The sequence below is a fragment of the Narcine bancroftii genome, chromosome 9, assembly GCF_036971445.1.
Source record: "Narcine bancroftii isolate sNarBan1 chromosome 9, sNarBan1.hap1, whole genome shotgun sequence".
Classification (NCBI taxonomy): Eukaryota; Metazoa; Chordata; class Chondrichthyes; order Torpediniformes; family Narcinidae; genus Narcine; species Narcine bancroftii.
The window spans coordinates 45,388,597-45,408,725 of NC_091477.1; the positions used below are offsets into that span (position 1 = coordinate 45,388,597).

Sequence of the window (20,129 nt, forward strand, 5' to 3'; positions counted from 1 at the left end):
ATTGCATAATGTTGCTGACAGTTTTTTAACTGACATAAAAATATTAGTTTGTTCTCCACATCTGATGCTGCTTGTGTCACTGTCCAATAATAGTTGGCTAGCATTGATGGATTAGTTGCCCTTGTGCTGCTTTTCCATGGTTGCAATGTCCTGGTGAAACTTTTCACCATGTTTGTCACTGACTTCACTAAGTTCAGCAGGGAAGTCCAAGTGCAAATGCAGAAAATGGATTTTCAATGACACATTGGCACGGTATGTGAAAGGAAAGGTAAGGTGATGTGATCAGCAGCCCAAAATCTATTGAATACACTTAAGTGTTCAGGAAACAGTGTTGAGCTTTTTGAAGGAGGTGCAGAAGCTTCATTCATAATATGGATTTCCATAAAGCCTTAAAAAAAGTGATGCCAAATGGTGGATCTGTAGTTGATTCCAAAGGTGACTAGTGATGCAAGCAGAGGTTTATAAACCTGCAGAACAAGAGGAATCACAGGTGGTGGGATAAATAAAATTAGACACTCAGCAGGTACCAAAGATGACCAATGTTTTTAATTGTTTTTATTTATTTTTGTAGAAGCATTAAATTAATTTTTGAATTTGGCATGTTTAGTCACACAATGATGCTGACACATTGCATTAGTTCAACTGACCCAAGTATGATTTGCCACTGATTTTTGTTTGAACTCAGTATCTGATGTCCAGCAAGTCGGCCAGCATTGAGTTTTCCATGGTCACAATGTCCTGGTGAAATATTTCACGGTGTTCGTCACTGACTGCACCAAGATCAGCGGGGAAGAAGTCCAAGTGTGAATGCAGAAAATGAATTTTCAGTGACATTTTGCACTTGATGGTTTTGTATAATTGAAGTAGACTTAAAATGGGACAGGAAATCACAAATACAGGTTATATCTAGTGGTATGTGATAGGAACATTTTAAGGTAATTTTCTTATTTTAATTTATTTTTCACACTATGAACCATATTAACCAAAATACACAAACATTTCCCTCTTGAATATAGTGTCCTTTTCTTCCCTCCTTCCCACCCACTCAACATATACATTACAATAAACCCATTAAACAATGTCATCACACAATGAAAATAAACAAGAAAATTATGTCATCTACTTTTACACACTGGGTTAGTTCATTTCATCTTCTCATTCTATCATTTTAGGGGGTGGAGGTCTGTGGTAAGCCCTCTGTTGTGTTCCATGTACGGTTCCCAAATTTGTTTGAATACTGCAACTTTTTTCCAATGGAATACATTTATTCATTTCTATGTACCATTGCTGTACTCTCAGGCTATCTTCTGATTTCCAGGTTGACATATATTTTTCTGCTACAGCTAAGGCTATCATAATAAATCTTTTGTGCTTCATCCAACTTGAGTCCTAATTATATTACTTAGAAGAAAGATCTCTGGATTTTTTGGTATGTTGCTTTTTGTGATTTTTATTTAATACCTGATTTCGATCTTCCCAAAACTTTTCCACTTTCTCACATGCCCAAATTGCATGTACTGTTTCCGTTTCTTACAGCGAAAACATCTATCTGATACTGTTGGTTCCCATTTATTTAACTTTTGGGATGTGATATATAGCCTATATAACCAATTGTGTTGTATCGTGTTTATTGTATTTCTCAGTTCCGGAGCATAGCTTTTCCCATGTTTCATTATCTTTATGTTTTGATCTTGTTCCACCTTTTTGGGTTTACAGCTTAATTCATAGTTCTCTTTCTCTTGCAGCTTGATGTCCATGTTTGTTATAAATCTTTTAATTATTATGTCTGTAATCACATATTCAAAGCTGCTTCTTTATGGTAACCTCAGCCTGCTTCCCAATTTATCTTTTAAGTAGGTTTTCAGTTGGTATGCAAACACTGTACTGTGAGTTATACCATATTTGTACTTCATTTGTTCAAAAGATAATAAATTATTTCCTAAAAAAAACAACTTTCTATTTTGATCCCTTTTCTCTCCCATTCTCTAAAGGAGAATCCCTATTGTGAAAGAGATTAGTTGATTTTGTGTCAGTAATTTGGTAGTTGGTAATTTGTTTTTTCCTTTCTACATGAATCTTCCAAATGTTGAGCAGATGGTGCAGTACTGGTGAACTATATTGCACCAGTTTTTCATCCCACTTATAAAGTATATGTTCAGGTACCTTCTCCCCTATTTTATCTAACTATCCTGATCCAATCTAGTTTTTTTCCCCTTGTTTGATAAAAATAGATATCTTAATTGTGCTGCTCTATTATAATTCTTGAAGTTTGGTAGCTGTAAGCCCCCTTTGTACCATTCTGTTAATTTATCTAGCACTATCCTCGGTTTCCCCCTTTCCATAAGAATTTCCTTATTATTTTCTTTGGCTCATTGAAGAATTTCTCTGTTAAGGGAATTGGTAACGATTGAAATGGGTATTGTATCCTTGGGAAGATGTTCATTTTAATGCAATTTACCCTTCCTATCAGTGTTAGTGGTAAATGTTTTAAGTCATCTTGTAATTTCTTAAATGGCTAATACCTAGGTATCAGATTACTTGTGTTTGCCATTTAAATGGTGACACTTAAACTTTGTGAAATCTGCATTATTCATTAGCATCGCTTCACATTATTTGCATTGATCTTATACCCTGATATTTCTCCATATTCCTACAAAATCTTCTGTAATTCTTTTAATGATAATTCTGATTCTGTTAAGTATACTATATCATCTGCAAATAGACTGATTTTATATTCCTTCTCTTTTATTTTATTTTCTGTTCTTATCAGTTCTGCCAAGGGTTCTATAGTTAAAGTGAACAATGAGGGAGATGGTGGACATCCCTGCCTAGTTGACCTGCTTAATTTAATTTGGTTCGATTTTATATAAATATATATATATATATATATATAAAATTGAACCAAATTTATATATCCATATCCATTTACTGTCACCTTCACCAATGGTCCCTTATATAATGCTTTAATCCAATGAATATATTTCTCTGGTAGGTTGAACCTCTGTAGTACTTTGAATAAATAATTCCATTCTACTCTGTCAAAGGCTTTCTTTGCACCTAAAGTAACCGCCACTGTTGGTGTCTTATTTCCTTGTACTGCATGGATTAAGTTAATGAACTTGCAGATATTGTCTGTTGTTTGTCCTTTCTTAATAAACCCAGTTTGATCTAGTTTTACTATTTTTGATACAGTCGGCCAATCTGTTTGCTAATAGTTTTGCTATTTTATAATCTGAGTTAAGTAGATATTGCTCTATATGTTGCTGGTGATGACCAATGTTTTTGAAGGCAAGAAGTATACTGACCTGAATTTCTCCAGCATTGTTTTTACTTCCATCATGGGGATTGCAAACTTAGAAGAAAAAAGATTTGAAATACTGTAATTTACATGCAAAGTAAATTAATAAGAACAGCCATTAAATACAAACTAAGCACTGATTCATTTCTAGATGGAGAAACTCAGCAGGTTATGTAGCATCCATAGGAAGTTGAAGGCAATATTTTGGGCATGAGCCCTTTTCCCAGAATTAAGGTGAACTGATAGATGCCTGAATAAAAAGCTGGAAAAGGGAAAGGAACATTGGTAAGGAGGTAAATACAGTAGGATAGAAGAGAAGCTGAGAAGTGATGGGGAAGAGAGCAGAGGGTTAAGGGTAGACAGAAGTAATCTGATTAAAAGGAAGGGAAGTGGGTGGGAACGATAGGAGGAGAAGGGTTTTTTGGAAAGAGACTGGGAGAGGGGTTAACAGATTGGAGAGTTGATTTATGACCTGAATGTCAATTATTTGTGTTTGGATTTGGAGATTATTCCATTTGCAAGTACAAATTTATGGTGAGTTTTTTTGGGGAAAAAAAACTTTCAGTTTTGTTAAAATGTAAAGCTCATGAAGTGTTTTACATTTTGTTGGTGTTCAGTGATACAAGGACAGCTTCTTCCCCGCTGCCATTAGATTATAAAATAATCTTTCAATGCACAGGGAAAGGATACACAAGATTATAATATACAGCCAATGAGAAAATAATAGTATCTTCATCTTCCCATACACGGAAGAAAAAAATTCACATACTAAAACCCCATACTCATCTGAAAAAAGTTTAAAAAAAAACAAAGCCTTTTATGCATTATAATTTTAACTTTTTATTGTAATGTTAGATTATATATGTATGTTTGCATGATGATACTGCTACAGCACACCAAATTTCAGGACAATAAATTCTGATTCTGAAATAAAAAGTTAGACTGTGTCCTGTCGTGCTTATCAGTGGCATGTAGAATTTCCAATCCCACCAAGCTCTGGAAATACAGGAGCATTTACCCTGTCAGAGCCCAATTGGATGAAGATGCTTATTCTTCATATACACTGTTAGAACCTCTGGAGGTCATGTGATGGAGTAGTGTCTAGTGGGTGTGGAAGAAGGTGCAGATACAAAAGGATTTGTAAAAAATAGATCCTGCAGATCTTGAGTGGAAAAACTCCAATAAGAAATAGAAATTGAAAGAGCCCACAGAGCATTGGTGCCGAAGCTGCAGTGAAATTGGAAACTGTACTTGATATTTCAATGTACGAGGGAGAAAATATTGGAACTGGCAATGAAAAGTGGGGGGGAAAAAATAAGGAACTACTGGAGTATAATGGGGAAAAAATATTCTTTTATATAGACATCAGTTTTGAACTTTTAAAGAAATGACAGGAGTTCAATTTAGCAAAAAATGTACTATAACTTTGTGTTGTGGCATCCAGCAATGTTAAAGTATTTATTCCTGGTGGACAAAATAGACTTTTCAGACACAGAAGCTCATCACTTTGCAGACTTATTACAAAATAAGCAAGAAGAGTAAAAGAAATATTAAAGGACTGTTAAGATAATGTATATAAATAAGTTGGAATGTTAATAGTTTTAGTACACACAGTTAAGATTTTAAAAAAAACTTTATATTTATAAGAACAATATATAGTGTTTTCTCTGGGGAGGGCTGGGAAAGGGGGAAGATATCTACCCACAGTGAAAACTGTTGATGTTTGCAGTTAATATCGCAACCTAGGTAGAAAGGGGAGGTGTGGTTGTCTTACGAGGTGGCAACTTTTGTTATTTTCTTATTAGTTGTGTTGTTCCGTATAGTAAAGATTAAGAACAATTTAAAGACTGATTTTGGAAGAAGAAAGATGGAGGAGTTGAAGTGGGAGAGAGCTGAAAATGGATGAGTACATTGAACTATATGACTATTAATATTAATGGACTCCACATCAAATTAAAAGAAAGTTACTGCACTACTTAAAGAAAGAACAGATATAGCACTTATACAAGAAACACACTTAACTGAGTTAGAACACCCCAAGTTGAAGAGAGACTGGGTAGGTCATGTAATGGCATCATAGTACAACTCAAAAGCCAGGGAGTTGCTATATTAGTTAATAAGAATCTGCCAATTAAGATAAATGAAGTAATATCAGACCCATTGGGTAGATACGTAATGATGAAGTGCCATATTTATTCAGAAGTTTGGAACTTGCTAAATATCTATGCACCTAATGAAGATAACTAGGAATTTATGCAGGACATCATTTTAAAGATAGCAGACACACTGGGACACATTTTATGAGGGGGGGGGGAACACTTTAATTTTAACCTATACCCATTGATAGATAAAACTAGGAAGACAACTAAATAATAAAGTAGCCAAATTTACAGTAAACTCAATGCATGGTTTGAAGATGATTGATATATGGAGAAAACAACACCCAAAATAAAGAGATGATTCATATTATTCAAACAAACTCAGAACCTGTTTTAGGATCGATATGTTCTTGTTGGCTCAGTTTCAGGGGAGAGTTTGAAAGACCGAATATAAGGCAAGACTATTATCTGACCACTCACCCTTGTTATTGACAATTGATTTGGAGGATATTCCACTGAAAACATACAGATGGAGGCTAAACCTTATTGTTAAAAAGGCAAGACTTTTGGGAATACATTGAACATATTTTGAGACAAATACAAATTTGGTAACAGATACATTTATATTATGGGGTGCAATGAAGGCCTTTATTAGAGGAGAAATAATTAGTTACATGACTAAAATTGAAGAAGAATACAGTCAGGAAATAGAACAGTTGGAAAAAGATTTAATGAGAAGGGAAGATATAGAGAAAGAGAGAGAATTGGCAGAGAAAAAAATAAAATATGATACATTACAAATATACAAAGTGGAGAAAAACATTATGAAAACAAAGCAAAGATATGAATTCGGAGAGAAAATCCATAAAAAATTGGCTTGGCAGCTAAAAACAGAAAAAGCAAAAATAAAAATCTTAGCAACAAGGAAGGAGGATAAACAGATTTCATATAACCCAATAGAGATTAATGGAAATTTTTAAAAAATTCTATAAGCAATTTTATCAAACCAAAAATTCAGGGAAAAACGACGAAATAGATGAATTATTATCAAACATTGAATTACCCCAATTACAATTGGAAGATCAAAATAAATTACTAAAACTCCTGACAATTGCAGAAATACAGGATACATTAATGACAATACTGAATGATAAAACGCCAAGCAAAGATGGATTCCCCACAGAGTTTTCTGAAGTATTTAATTACGTCCCTTTTAGAAGTAATGAAACAGATTGAAGAGACCCAGAATTTGCCTGACTCATATAAAACAGCAATAATTACAATAATTCCAAAAAAGGGAAAAGATCCGCTGTCACCAGCGTCATATAGACCAATATCTTTGCTAAATACAGATTATAAATTAATTGCAAAATTACTAGTGAATAGATTGACAGATTGTGTACCGAAATTAGTGAAGCTAGATTAGACAGGATTTGTTAAAAATAGAAGAGCGTCAGATAATGTCTGTAAATTTATTAATTTAATCCACACAACGCAAGTAAATAAAACACCAACTGTGCAGTTACTCTAGATGCAGAGAAAGCTTTCGATAGGGTGGAATGGAATTATCTATTTAAAGTACTACAGAAATTCAAATTACCAGAAAAATTTATTAATTGGATTAGAGCATTGTATAATGGGCCTTTGGCAAAAGTAGTAATAAATGGGTACATTTCAGACCACTTTAAATTGAGTAGGTCCACCAGACAGGGATGACCATTATCACCTTCCCTGTTTGCTTTGGCTATAGAACCATTGGCAGAACTGATAAGAAGGGAACCTAGGATAAAGGGAATAAAAGTAAAAGAGGAAGAATTTAAAATTAGCTTGTTTGCAGATGACATTATAGTATATTTAACAGACCCAGATAAATCAATAAAAAGGTTACATATAAAATTGAAAGAATATGGAGAGATATCAATATACAAGGTTAATATCAATAAAAGTGAAGTGATGCCAATGAATAAAGTCGATTATACAAAATGTAAAAAGGAATCCCCTTTGAAATGGCAATCACAAGCTATATGTTACCTTGGCATCAGGATAGATAATAATTTAAATTATTTGTATAAACTATCAACTGTTAATATAATAAATACAAGAAAATTTAGAGAAATTGAAAGACTTATCATTAACTTTAATAGGGAGAATAAACTGGATCAAGATTAATATATTTCCACAGATACAATATGTGTTCCAAACGCTACCGATCCCCTTGACGGGAATTTTTTTTGAAACTGAATAAATTAATAAGAAAGTTTTTATTGAAGGATAAAAAAAAATCAAGAGAGGCTTTGGAAAAATTAACATCAGGCTCTAACTTCTAGCTCATCATTGTTTAGAATTGGCCTCTGATGACAATTTCATCTGTAAACTTGGAAATGGATTTGAATCCGTATTTGACCACAGTCATGAATTTGAGGAGTATAGTAAGGCACTGAGTATATATACGGCTTGACAGTGCACTGGTGTTAAGGATTATGTTGGAGGAGGTAGTGTCACCAATCCTTGCTGCTTGTGGTCTGCAGGTCAGGAAGTGAGAGATCCAGTTGAAGAGGGGAATGCTGATATCAAGGTCAAAGAGTTTGGGTTGTTTATTTGGGAATATGAAGGTAGAGTTGTGATCAAAAAATAGAAGTTGGACGTATCCAGGTATCGCAGGAGAGAAGGCAGGTTCAGGGAGATGGTGTCTGCCATGGACCCGTTGTGACAGAAGGCATATTGTAGTGGATTGAGGCTGGAATCGAGGATCGAGGTGGTTCATGACCAACCTCTCAAAACATTTTGTGAAGATGGATGTCAGAGCCACTAGGCAATACTTATAAAAACAAGTTGTTTTGCTTTTCTTTGGCACCAGAATAATGGCGAAATTCTTAAAACAGGTGAGAACTTCAGCTTGCAGCAAGGAGATGTTAAAGATATCCATGAATACTCCTGCCGGTTGGATATCTCCTTTCAACATTTATATAACATACAGAGTCTGTATTTATTCCCACCCCCTACCCCAATACATGAAATCATATAAATTATATAGATACAAATATTAGTGGAGTCCATGAGCTCTACAGAAACCTAGGGGGAAAAAAAGTAAGGAATAAAAAGAAAGCTAAAAAGAAAACTAGATAAGCACATTGTCTATGTCATGTCCTATTTCCTTAATTCCACTCATTTCCCGACTGGACAGATTGTGACAATGCCCATATTTTGAAGATTTGATTGAGGTTAATGAATCTTAAAGAGAAAAATGTATATAACCACAGAGATTTAGGGAAGGAATTTCAGTTCTGGAATCAAGGTGACTGGAAGTATTGCAGCCATCCCCAATAATTCTCACCTTTCCTCTCCTGTCCTCCTATCCATCACCTTTTGTATGTTGATGTGTGCTCTTCCACCTGCCCTTTTTTCCTTCTCCCCAGCCTTTTAATTCAGGCAAGTGATACATGAATATGCGGAAGTCATCTACTGCATCCAGTGCTCCTGTTCTGAGATAATTAGATCAGCGAGGAAGATTAACGGCTGAAAGACCCACACAGGCTGCAGGCAACTTGCGGTCAGTGGACCCACATGGGCTGCGGGAAACTAGGTAATTGGAACCAGGTATTGGAACGGGGATCCAAGAGGGTGCTGAAGATTTCCTAATTGTGTTGGAGGTTTGGATCTGGAGCTCCTGTTAATCAGACAGGAGTCTGTGTGGCTGCAGAGACTACAGGAGTGCCAGAATGAATCCATGGTCATTCAGGGACTCTTTTTCTTCTCTTTCTCTCTTACTGTAAGTTGTGCCGAGTGACACAATTTTCTGCCTTGCAGCATGCAGGCAATTTTGTATAATGTTACACGTTCTGTTACATGCGTAATATTATTTGACAAACTAAAGGAATCTTGAATCTGACAAGTTCAGTATTTGCACTCTCCAGGAAAATGCCATTGATTGTTCTGTAATGCAGTTTGAGGAATTTGTCTCTTGCTGCGTGGCTCAAATACTTCTTCCTGGATTTTGCTCCAAATCATATTCAGATTTCAGATTTATTGTCAGAGTACGTACATGATGTCACAGAAATCTGAGATTCCTTTTTCCTGTGGGCACGGCAGAATTACCACTAATTGATAGTGCAAAAAATACACAATAAACAGGTAAACATGTAAATAAACAGAATTTAAAACAGATAATTAATGCAGAGAGAACAAAAAGAAAATCAATAAAGTGCTCGAGTTCTTAAATGAGTCTCTGACTGAGTTTGTCATTAAGGATTTTGATGGTGGAGGGGTAGCAACTGTTCCTGAACTTGGTGGTGCGAGTCTTGTGGGATCAAGACCTCTTTCCTGATGGCTGCAGCGAGAACAGAGCCGAGTGCTGCTGCCCTCCAACAACAGTGTTCCCTGTAGATGTATTCAATAATGGGAAGGGTTTTGCCTGTGATGTCCTGGGTTGTGTCCACCTTTGGAGGGCCTTATGCCCAGGGGTATTGGTGTTCACATACCAGACAGTGATGCAGCCGGTCAGCACACTTTCTATCACACCTCTGCAGAAATTTGCCAGGGTTTCTGGAGTCATACCAAACCTCCACAAACTTCCCAGGAAGTAGAGGCGCTGACGTGCTTTCTTTATGATACCTTTAGTGTATTGGGTCCAGGAAAGACCCTCTGAGATAGTGACTCCGAAGAACTCACCCTCTCCACCTCTGATCCCCCAACGACCACTAGATTGAATACCTCTGGCTTTCCTTTCCTGAAGTCAACAAATTGGTGACATTGAGTGCAAAGTTGTTAATGGTGCACCTTTCAGCCAAGTTTTCAATCTCCATCCTGTATAGGCTCATCCCTTTCCTTTATACAACCCACATTGGGCTAAACTTTTTTTTAAATTTTTTATTTTTCACACCATAAATCACATTAGCCATGATACACACTTTTTCTTTTTCACACATATACAGTGACTTTTTCTCCCCCCCCTCCCTCCTCCCAAGCCACCCCCCCACCACCCCCCCTCCCATCCATTTTAGGTATACAATCTAGGTTACATTAAACCAGTCAGACAATGTTGTCATTCAACAAAAATACACCAGAAATTCTACTGAGTCCATTCTTTTCTTTCTTTCTCCTTCCATCAACTTAGGTAATGATTGTCCCCGGTAGGTTTTCGCTATTGTATTTAATGTAAGGCTCCCATATTTGTTCAAATATTTCAATATTATTTCTTAAACTATATGTGATTTTTTCTAATGGTATACATTTATTCATTTCTATATACCATTGTTGTATTTTCAGATTATCTTCCAATTTCCAGGTTGACATAATACATTTTTTTGCTACGGCTAGAGCTATCTTAACAAATCTTTTTTGTGCATCCTCCAAATCAATTCCAAATCCTTTGTTTTTTATGTTACTTAGGAGAAAGATCTCTGGATTCTTTGGTATATTGTTTTCTGTTATTTTATTTAATATCTGATTGAGATCTTCCCAAAATTTTTCTACTTTCTCACATGTCCAGATTGCATGAATTGTTGTTCCCATTTCTTTTTTACATCGAAAACATCTATCAGATACTGTTGGGTCCCATTTATTTAACTTTTGAGGTGTAATGTATAGTCTGTGTAACCAGTTATATTGTATCATACGTAGCCTCGTATTTATTGTATTTCTCATCGTTCCAGAACATAATTTCTCCCATGTTTCCTTTTTTATCTTTATATTTAAATCTTGTTCCCATTTTTGTTTAGTTTTACCATTTGTGTCCTCATTCTCCTTTTCTTTCAGTTTAATATACTTTTTGTTATAAATCTTTTGATTAACATTGTATCTGTAATCACATATTCAAGGTTACTTCCCTCTGGCAAACTCAAACTGCTTCCTAATTTATCCTTCAAGTATGATCTCAATTGGTAATATGCCAGCGCTGTATCTCCAGTTATATTGTACTTATCTCTCATTTGTTCAAAGGATAAGAATCTACTTCCTGAAAAACAATTTTCTATTCTTTTAATCCCTTTTTTTTCCCATTCTCTAAAGGAAAGGTTATCTATTGTAAAAGGGAGTAACTTATTTTGCGTTAATATTAGTTTTGGTAATTGATAATTTGTTTTATTTCTTTCTACATGAATCTTCTTCCAAATATTGAGGAGATGATGTAACACTGGAGAAGTTCTATGTTGTACCAATTTTTCATCCTATTTATGTAATATGTGTTCAGGTATCTTTTCCCCTATTTTATCTAATTCTAATCTCGTCCTCTGGTTTTTCCCTTGTTTGATAAAAATCTGATAGGTATCTTAATTGTGCGGCTCTATAATAATTTTTAAAGTTTGGCAATTGTAAGCCTCCTTGTTTATACCATTCTGTTAATTTATCTAGTGCTATCCTCGGTTTCCCCCCTCTCCATAAAAATTTCCTTATTATTTTCTTTAACTCTTTGAAGAATTTTTCTGTCAGTTGTATTGGCAATGCCTGAAATAAGTATAATATCCTTGGAAAAATTTTCATTTTAATACAGTTTATCCTTCCTATTAGTGTTAGTGGTAAATCTTTCCAATGCTCTAAATCGTCCTGTAATTTTTTCATTAGTGGATAATAATTGAGTTTATATAATTGGCCGAGATTTTTGTTTATTTGTACACCTAGGTATCTTATTGCCTGCATTTGCCATCTAAATGGAGATTCCTTCTTAAATTTTGAGAAATCCGCATTATTCATAGGCATTGCTTCACTTTTATTTACGTTTATCTTGTAACCCGACACTTCTCCATATTCCTTCAATTTCTGATATAATTCTTTTATTGATAGTTCTGGTTCTGTTAAGTACACTATAACATCCGCAAATAGACTGATTTTATATTCCTTGTCTTTTATTTTTATTCCTTTTATATTATTATCTATTCTTATCAATTCTGCTAGTGGTTCTATAGCTAACGCAAACAATAAAGGTGATAGTGAGCATCCCTGCCGCGTTGACCTGCTTAAGTTAAATTGCTTTGATACATGTCCATTTACTGTCACTTTCGCTAACGGTCCCTTATATAATGCTCTAATCCAATTAATATACTTCTCCGGTAAACTGAATTTTTGCAATACTTTGAACAAATAATTCCATTCTACTCTGTCGAAGGCCTTCTCTGCGTCTAAAGCAACTGCTACTGCAGGTGCTTTATTTCCTTCTACTGCATGAATTAAGTTAATAAATTTACAAATATTGTCTGTTGTGCGTCTTTTTTTGATAAATCCAGTTTGGTCTAAATTTACCATTTTCGGTACCTGCTCTGCTAATCTGTTTGCTAATAGTTTAGCTATTATCTTATAATCTGTATTTAGTAAAGATATTGGTCTATATGATGCTGGTGAGAGTGGATCTTTCCCTTATTTTAGTATTACTGTAATTATTGCTGTTCTACATGAATCTGGTAAGCTTTGTGTTTCATCAATCTGGTTGATTACATCCAGGAGGGGCGGAATTAATAAGTCTTTAAATGTTTTGTAGAATTCTATTGGAAATCCATCCTCTCCTGGTGTCTTATTATTTGGTAATTTTTTTATTATCTCTTGTATTTCTACTGTTCCAAATGGTTCTGTTAATTTATTTTGTTCCTCTATTTGTAGTTTTGGTAGTTCAATTTTAATCAAAAATTCATCTATTTTCCCTTCTTTCCCTTCATTTTCAGTTTGGTATAATTGTTCATAGAATTCTCTAAAGTTTTCCTTAATTTCTTTTGGATTATATGTAATTTGTTTGTCTTTTTTCCTTGATGCCAATACCATTTTCTTAGCTTGTTCTGTCTTAAGCTGCCATGCTAGGATTTTGTGCGTTTTTTCACCCGGTTCGTAATATTTCTGTTTTGTCTTCATTATATTCTTCTCTACCTTATATGTTTGTAATGTTTCATATTTTATTTTTTTATCCGCCAATTCTCTTCTTTTAGTTGTATCTTCCTTCATTGCTAATTCTTTTTCTATATTTACTATTTCCCTTTCCAACTGCTCTGTTTCCTGATTATAGTCTTTCTTCATCTTGGTTACATAACTTATTATTTGCCCTCTAATGAATGCTTTCATTGCATCCCATAGTATAAACTTATCTTTCACTGATTCCGTATTTATTTCAAAATACATTTTAATTTGTCTTTCAATGAATTCTCTAAAAGCCTGCCTTTTAAGTAGCATGGAGTTTAATCTCCATCTATACATTCTTGGAGGGATGTCCTCTAACTCTATTGTCAATATCAAGGGTGAATGGTCCGATAATATTCTAGCTTTATATTCTGTTTTTCTTACTCTATCTTGCATACTAGCTGATAACAAAAATAGGTCTATTCTTGAGTATGTTTTATGTCTAGCCGAGTAATATGAATATTCCTTTTCTTTTGGGTGTTGTTTCCTCCATATATCCAAAAGTTGCATTTCTTACATTGATTTAATTATAAATTTGGTTACTTTGTTCTTTCTGTTAATTTTTTTCCCAGTTTTATCCATATTTGAATCCAAATTCAGGTTGAAATCCCCTCCTATTAGTATGTTCCCTTGCGTATTAGCTACCTTCAAAAAGATATCTTGCATAAACTTTTGATCTTCTTCGTTAGGTGAATATACATTAAGTAGATTCCAAAACTCCGAATATATCTGACATTTTATCATTACATATCTCCCTGCTGGATCTATTATTTCCTCTTCTATTTTAAATGGCACATTTTTACTAATTAATATAGCCACTCCTCTTGCTTTTGAATTATACGATGCTGCTGTTACATGTCCTACCCAATCTCTCTTTAATTTCTTGTGCTCCAATTCAGTTAAGTGTGTTTCTTGCACAAATGCTATATCAATTTTTTCTTTTTTCAGTAAATTTAGCAGTTTCTTCCTTTTAATTTGGTTATGTATTCCATTAATATTTAAAGTCATATAGTTCAACGTAGCCATTTTATACTTTGTTTATCTTCCCTTTCCGTTTTTCCATCATTACCTTTCCTCTTTTTCCATTTCTGTTTTCTTATTTTAAACCCTTTATAAGACAACATTCCTAAAACATCAAACATTTTCCTTATTCTCCTATTTATAACTTCTTTAGCCCCATCTCCCCTTCCCCTCCTGAGTTGTCCTTTATCCCTTGTTGGACAACCACATCTCCCCTCTCCATTTGGGTTGCGAATTCACTCGCAAGCGTCAACTGATTTTGCAGTGACCGCTATTCCCCCCCACCCAGCCCCCCCCAGAAAAGATTTCACTTTTCATATGTAACAAAGGTCACTCTTTTAATTCCCTCCTTATTCTCTCTATTCCATTACCTTCCCTTATTAATTCTTGTCTATACTATCTATATTTTCCTCTAAGTACAGATACATTCACGTATGCACATTATACCTATACACTCTTATACCTCTTTACCCACATACATATCAATCGTGATCATTTTTACTCTCATTACACGTCTTCATCCCTCAGTCTATTTTGTAATTGTTCTGCAAATTTTCGTGCTTCTTCTGGATCCGAGAATAGTCTGTTTTGTTGTCCTGGAATAAATATTTTCAATACCGCTGGATGCTTTAGTATAAATTTATACCCTTTCTTCCATAAAATCGCCTTTGCTGTATTGAACTCCTTTCTCTTCTTTAGGAGTTCAAAACTTATATCTGGATAAATGAAGATTTTTTGCCCTTTATACTCCAGTGGCTTGTTGCCTTCTCTTACTTTTTCCATTGTCTTCTCCAGTACCTTTTCTCTTGTAGTATATCTTAGGAATTTTACTAAAATAGATCTTGGTTTTTGTTGTGGTTGTGGTTTAAAGGCCAATGCTCTATGCGCCCTTTCTATTTCCATTTCTTGCTGAGTTCTGGACATCCTAGGATCCTAGGGATCTAATCTTTTATAAACTCCCTCATATTCTTGCCTTCTTCATCTTCCTTAAGGCCCACTATCTTTATGTTATTTCTTCTGTTATAATTTTCCATTATATCTATTTTCTGAGCTAACAGTTCTTGTGTCTCTATAGCTTTTTTATTAGATTCCTCTAATTTCTTTTTTAAGTCCTCTACCTCCATTTCTGCTGCTACTGCCCGCTCTTCCATCTTGTCCATTTTCTTTCCCATTTCAGTTAAGGTCATATCTATTTTATTCATTTTCTCTTCTGTGTTGTTTATTCTTCTTCTTAAATCATTAAATTCCTGTGTTTGCCATTCTTTAAATGACTCCATGTATCCTTTAATAAGAGCAAGTATATCCTTTATCTTGCCTTTCCCTTCTTCTTCTATTTCACTGTACTCTTCCTCTTCTTCTTCCTCTGGGTTGGCCATCTGTTGTTTCTTTGTTGCCATTGGGCTAAACTTGATTCTCAGATGTCAATCAGCCTCACCATTGTTTTACAAATGAGAAAGCACAGGTGGAAATACTGCAGGAAATTACTGTATGCATCTTCCTGATAACCATGACATGCACAGATCTTCTGCGTTATCAGGACCCACTCAAAGCCAAGAATGAAGAGTGATTTAAAAGCCTTTACAGTATGTCAAGTGAAAAACAAGATTATCTGACATCCTACATTATAATAGTGACCATCTTCAAAAAGGGAGTAATTTGATTACAGTAACGACTGAGCGGTCATCCCGATACCTGTGAATGGTTAAGTTGTAAGGATCTTTCACAACCACTGCCTTTCATGAGTGGCTCTTTGAATCTTGGTGCTGAATCCATACTAAAGACATAATCTTTAGTATAGCATCTGCATTAATACAGATAAAAATATTATGGGCTTTATAGTCCTCATGAAAACTTTTGAAATCTGTCAATCAAAAGGAACAATTAAGAATACTTAATTTTGGTTGTCCTCAGGAATTCATCTCCATTCTTCATTTGCAATGACATGAAAGCTGTGAGTTTAAGCAATAAGCCCTCCCTCTTCAGACTCAATCTCCATGTACTCAGGGCTCTAGCAAGACTACATCTTCACCCAATCATCTTCTCAATCTTTCGCACTTTAATTGCATCTCATGTTGCATCCCCTTAGATGAGCTAATCTATGGCTGAAGGGGAAATTACTCAACCTACATCACTACTCCTGAATCAACATCTGCCTATACTCAGTAGGCACTTTTAAGATGCAGCACCTGGGTAGCCCTCCTGGGACCCAGGTGCGATTAGTGGGGCAAAGGTGCTTCCAGGACCTTTTAAGCTGCAGGGGGATTGGGCGATTTAAGGGGGATTCCACTCCCGCGAAGATGTGTTGAATGACGCACCACGCACTTACTGGAAGTACTACCAGAAGTGATGAGTCGAAGTCCAAATGGAGAACGGGAATGAGAGCGATCTTCAGATACTGGCTAAGTAACTCTGCTGTGCTGCAGTACCATTGTCAGGCAAATGCTGCAGTCATTAGAGGAACAGCAGCAGGATGTAAGCACTGAACATTTCAGTAGATGCGGCCTGGTGACACATGCATAGGGAGCAACCAGGTTGGCCATTTTCATTTTTAAGCCGCCGGTGGATGCACCCTCGGTAAGTTTAACTGGGTTCCCTGACTACCTCTGAGGTAGGTCAGGAACCCAGTTGGATTTGGACCACACTGACCAAGTCAGACCCTTTCATGCTGCCACGTGAGTGGGACACTAACCAGGAAAATTGTCTGGTTAACCCCATTTTACACGGCAGCTTGAATGAGCCTAGTAACTGAGTTGTACTATGCACATGTTGCTTGTGTACAGGCACAGGCGGTTTCCTCACTTCAACTCATTCACTAAAATCTTCACTCTCTAGTATGTTTGAGAGGGTGGGCCTACTTGTAAAAGACCCCTCAAACAAGTGGAGGAGAGGAATCACCCATTCTCCAAATCCATCGGCAGAACAATGCCAGTAGCCTCTCCCAGGCCCCCGATTAGGTTCTGATTACAGTTAGCTCCCATGGCCAGACCACCCTTGCATGGTCAAGGCCAGATTGTTGAAGTAGGCACTCTGGTCAGTCACCAAAAAAACCTAGCCGGCCTTTTCAGCATTTATAGGAGACAGATAATATTGCAGACGTTTCGGGCTCCTTGAAGAAGGGCTCAGGCCCGAAATGTCGGCAATAGAGATGCTGAAAAGACCGGCTGAGTTCCTCCAGCAGAGTCATGGCCGGAGATCACCAGGAAGGCAAGGATAGCCCCCCTTCATTGGACCAAGCCACATTCCCCAGCCATCTCCCCCATCAAATACCTCGTCACCTGGCCGCTCCTGTTCATATCCCAAATGTCAGTTTTTCCCCTCCCCGACCAACCTGACAGAAGGCCCGCCCGCCGAGATCAAGCCAGCGCCTGAGAAACGCATGACGTCAGACGCAGCAGATGCTATAAATAACAGGCGTCCACGTCAGCGTCATTGCGTCAGATGCGAGGAGTTCGCCGATCGGTTTGGTTCGGATCAGAGCGGAAGGCGGACAGTCCGGGAGTCTGATCCCATTAATTTTAACCCAGTTTCTGATCGATATGGAGGCGGATGCAATCATCGAGGATAAAACGATCGAGCTGATGGTGAGTGGCAATCCCGGCGAGGTGTGGTGGCGGCGGCGGAGGAGGTGAGAGTAGCGGTGTCCCGGGCCTCGCCGGCTTCAGGCGCTGGGCTGAGGCGGGCAGGCGCCGGCACAGGCCGCAGGCTGCGGCTCGCACTCCAAGAGCCCCTGTTGACTCTTTGCACAGGCTGTAGCCGCCTTCATTGGTAATCGGGAACAAAGCAGGCGAAGATCCTACAGCGCATCCAAGTGGGGACAGTCGGTGATCGTAGCGGTGCAACCCTGGGCATGGGGTTGGGTGTCCAGGGTGAGCAGCGGGGCTTATAGAAAGGGAAGCCATAGAATGGGCAGGCCGGAGGGATGTTAAGAGAGGGCTGGTTGGACAGGCTAATGGGAGCAGGAGTAGTCTTCCTGGCCCTCAACATCTTTCCGCGCCATTCAATATGATCATAGCTGATCTAACCCGGAGCTCAGTACCCAAATACCCATCGCACTTAATCACTTGATTTTTAAAAAAAACTACTTCCATTTTAAATACATAATTATCCAGCCTTAATAACTCTGGTAGAGATTCTCTACTTTCTCTGAGGAAAAATATTTATATATCTCAGTTTTAAAGTGCCTTCCTTTAAAGAGTGGATGCCCTTAGGATCTATACTCTTTCAATCAGGTTGCTTTTCATTCTTCTAAACTCGAGAGAAAATAGATCTGGTTTCTTTAGTTGTTCGTGATAGTGCATCTTATCTTGGGAATCAACATACTGAATCTCCTGTGGACTGCCTCCAATACTACTGTTGTCTTTCTTTGAACAAAACTGCAAGATGCTCCAGGTATGCATCGCCATTACCGTGCACAATTATTCCTCATTTCTGAATGCTAACCCTTTTGCAATGCATGCCATTTGCCCTCTAATTACTTCTGCACTGGCCTTCTACCTTTTTGTGATTTATTCACTAAGCCATTTTCAACCTGTGTTTGGATATGGTCCCCTTTGGACTCTGCTCAAATTTTATGTGACCCCTTCCCTGTGAAGCAGTTAAGTTTCATTGGTTTGTTCCATATGTCTTTTCTACTGACTACATAAAAATACAGAAACAAATATTTTATTATTTCAATCCATTAATATGTTGTGGCCTCATGGAGAATGCCATTGCTAGACCACCTAGATCTTATTAGGTTCACTCAGTTGCAGTCTCTCTCCATTTGTATTTAATCTGCCAGTTGATTCTTCTTGCTGAAGTTCATGACTTCACACTTTCTCACGTTAAACTCCATTTGCTGTGCTTGATACCCTACATTTTGCCCCCTTCTCCAGATCATCAATATTAGTGAGGACCGGAAACTGATCCATGATGTAGTTTGGGATTTCTCTGCTACCTGGAAAGAGGCATTTGCTTCTATGTGATAATTGGTTTTTTTGCACATTTCTTCTAAAACTATGAACTTCTAGTTTGTACACCAGCCTTTTACTAGGAACAATGTCAAATTACTTTTGCAAGTTCAAATACACTACAATCCCTCTCTCTGCTTAAAACCTCCAAGAGCTCTGGTAAATTTGTCAAACATGATTTGTCTTGTTTGAAACCACATTGTCCAGTTTCTTTAACAAGGGAGTCATATTTGTGCTTTTCACATCCATTGACACCCTCAAGAAATTTAATGTGTTTTTAAAAACTAACCAGTGGGTTCAGCATCTCTGCAGTTAGTCCCTTTAATTCTTTCGGGTGTAGAAATTTGCCTGTTTTTAGCCCCATGAGATTTTTAATGCTTTGCACCATATGAGGAGGATCTTTATAAGTTCTTCCATCCTACTTGTATATGTCTCATCTACATTAGATGTGATAGGCCATTGGGATGTACAGGGAAGAGTGGTTAGACAGGCATTTTGGGTATAAGGGTATTGGGCAGAGCTTGAAATATGTTTGTTGCAAGGTGGAGTTATGTACACCAGTGAAATTGTGTGTTGGAGGGGTGGGTCAGACAATTGGCAGGCTTAGATTAGAAGTGAGTTGGGGAATGCTGTACACACTGGTATGCTGAGCATGGTAAAACGGAATGGCTGTGAGCTGAAGCATTGATGTGAGATGGGTTGCAAGAGGGAAAGTAGGTTGAGACCATCTGATCCAATAGATAGAAGATCCTGTGTAATGATTAAGGGAATGGTGTTTATGGTCCAGTGAGAACTGTGAATAGGAACCAGGTAAATGGATCAGAATATAATTTTTCTGGGTACACAACAATTGGTCAGAGCAGATATGCTTGTTGGGAAAGTACGTGT

The 20,129-nt window shown here is 36.9% G+C and overlaps 1 protein-coding gene and 1 long non-coding RNA gene across 12 annotated transcripts in view; one reads left to right on the plus strand and one right to left on the minus strand.

Annotated features, from left to right (window-relative positions):
- Nucleotides 1-540: 540 nt before the first annotated feature.
- LOC138743486 (uncharacterized) lies at nt 541-17,676 on the minus strand. Of its 3 annotated transcripts, none has more exons than XR_011344923.1 (3): nt 17,621-17,676; nt 3,306-3,352; nt 541-868 (listed from the first exon to the last, which is right to left on the minus strand). It is a non-coding gene; the product is annotated as an uncharacterized lncRNA (long non-coding RNA). The 3 variants fall into 3 exon arrangements; XR_011344924.1 differs by having other exon boundaries at nt 541-770; nt 17,560-17,643; XR_011344922.1 differs by having other exon boundaries at nt 17,560-17,643.
- A 59-nt stretch (nt 17,677-17,735) lies between these two features.
- Nucleotides 17,736-20,129, plus strand: part of LOC138743487 (F-box/WD repeat-containing protein 11) — a 175,656-nt gene continuing 173,262 nt past the window's right edge. For all 9 annotated transcript variants that reach the window (XR_011344925.1, XM_069898935.1, XM_069898937.1 and 6 more), the window contains exon 1: nt 17,736-17,873. Coding sequence is in view for 8 of the 9 variants with exons in the window: in XM_069898935.1 (XP_069755036.1) it covers nt 17,829-17,873 (45 nt within the window). In the remaining variant the exon portion in view is untranslated. The remainder of the gene's footprint in view (nt 17,874-20,129) is intronic.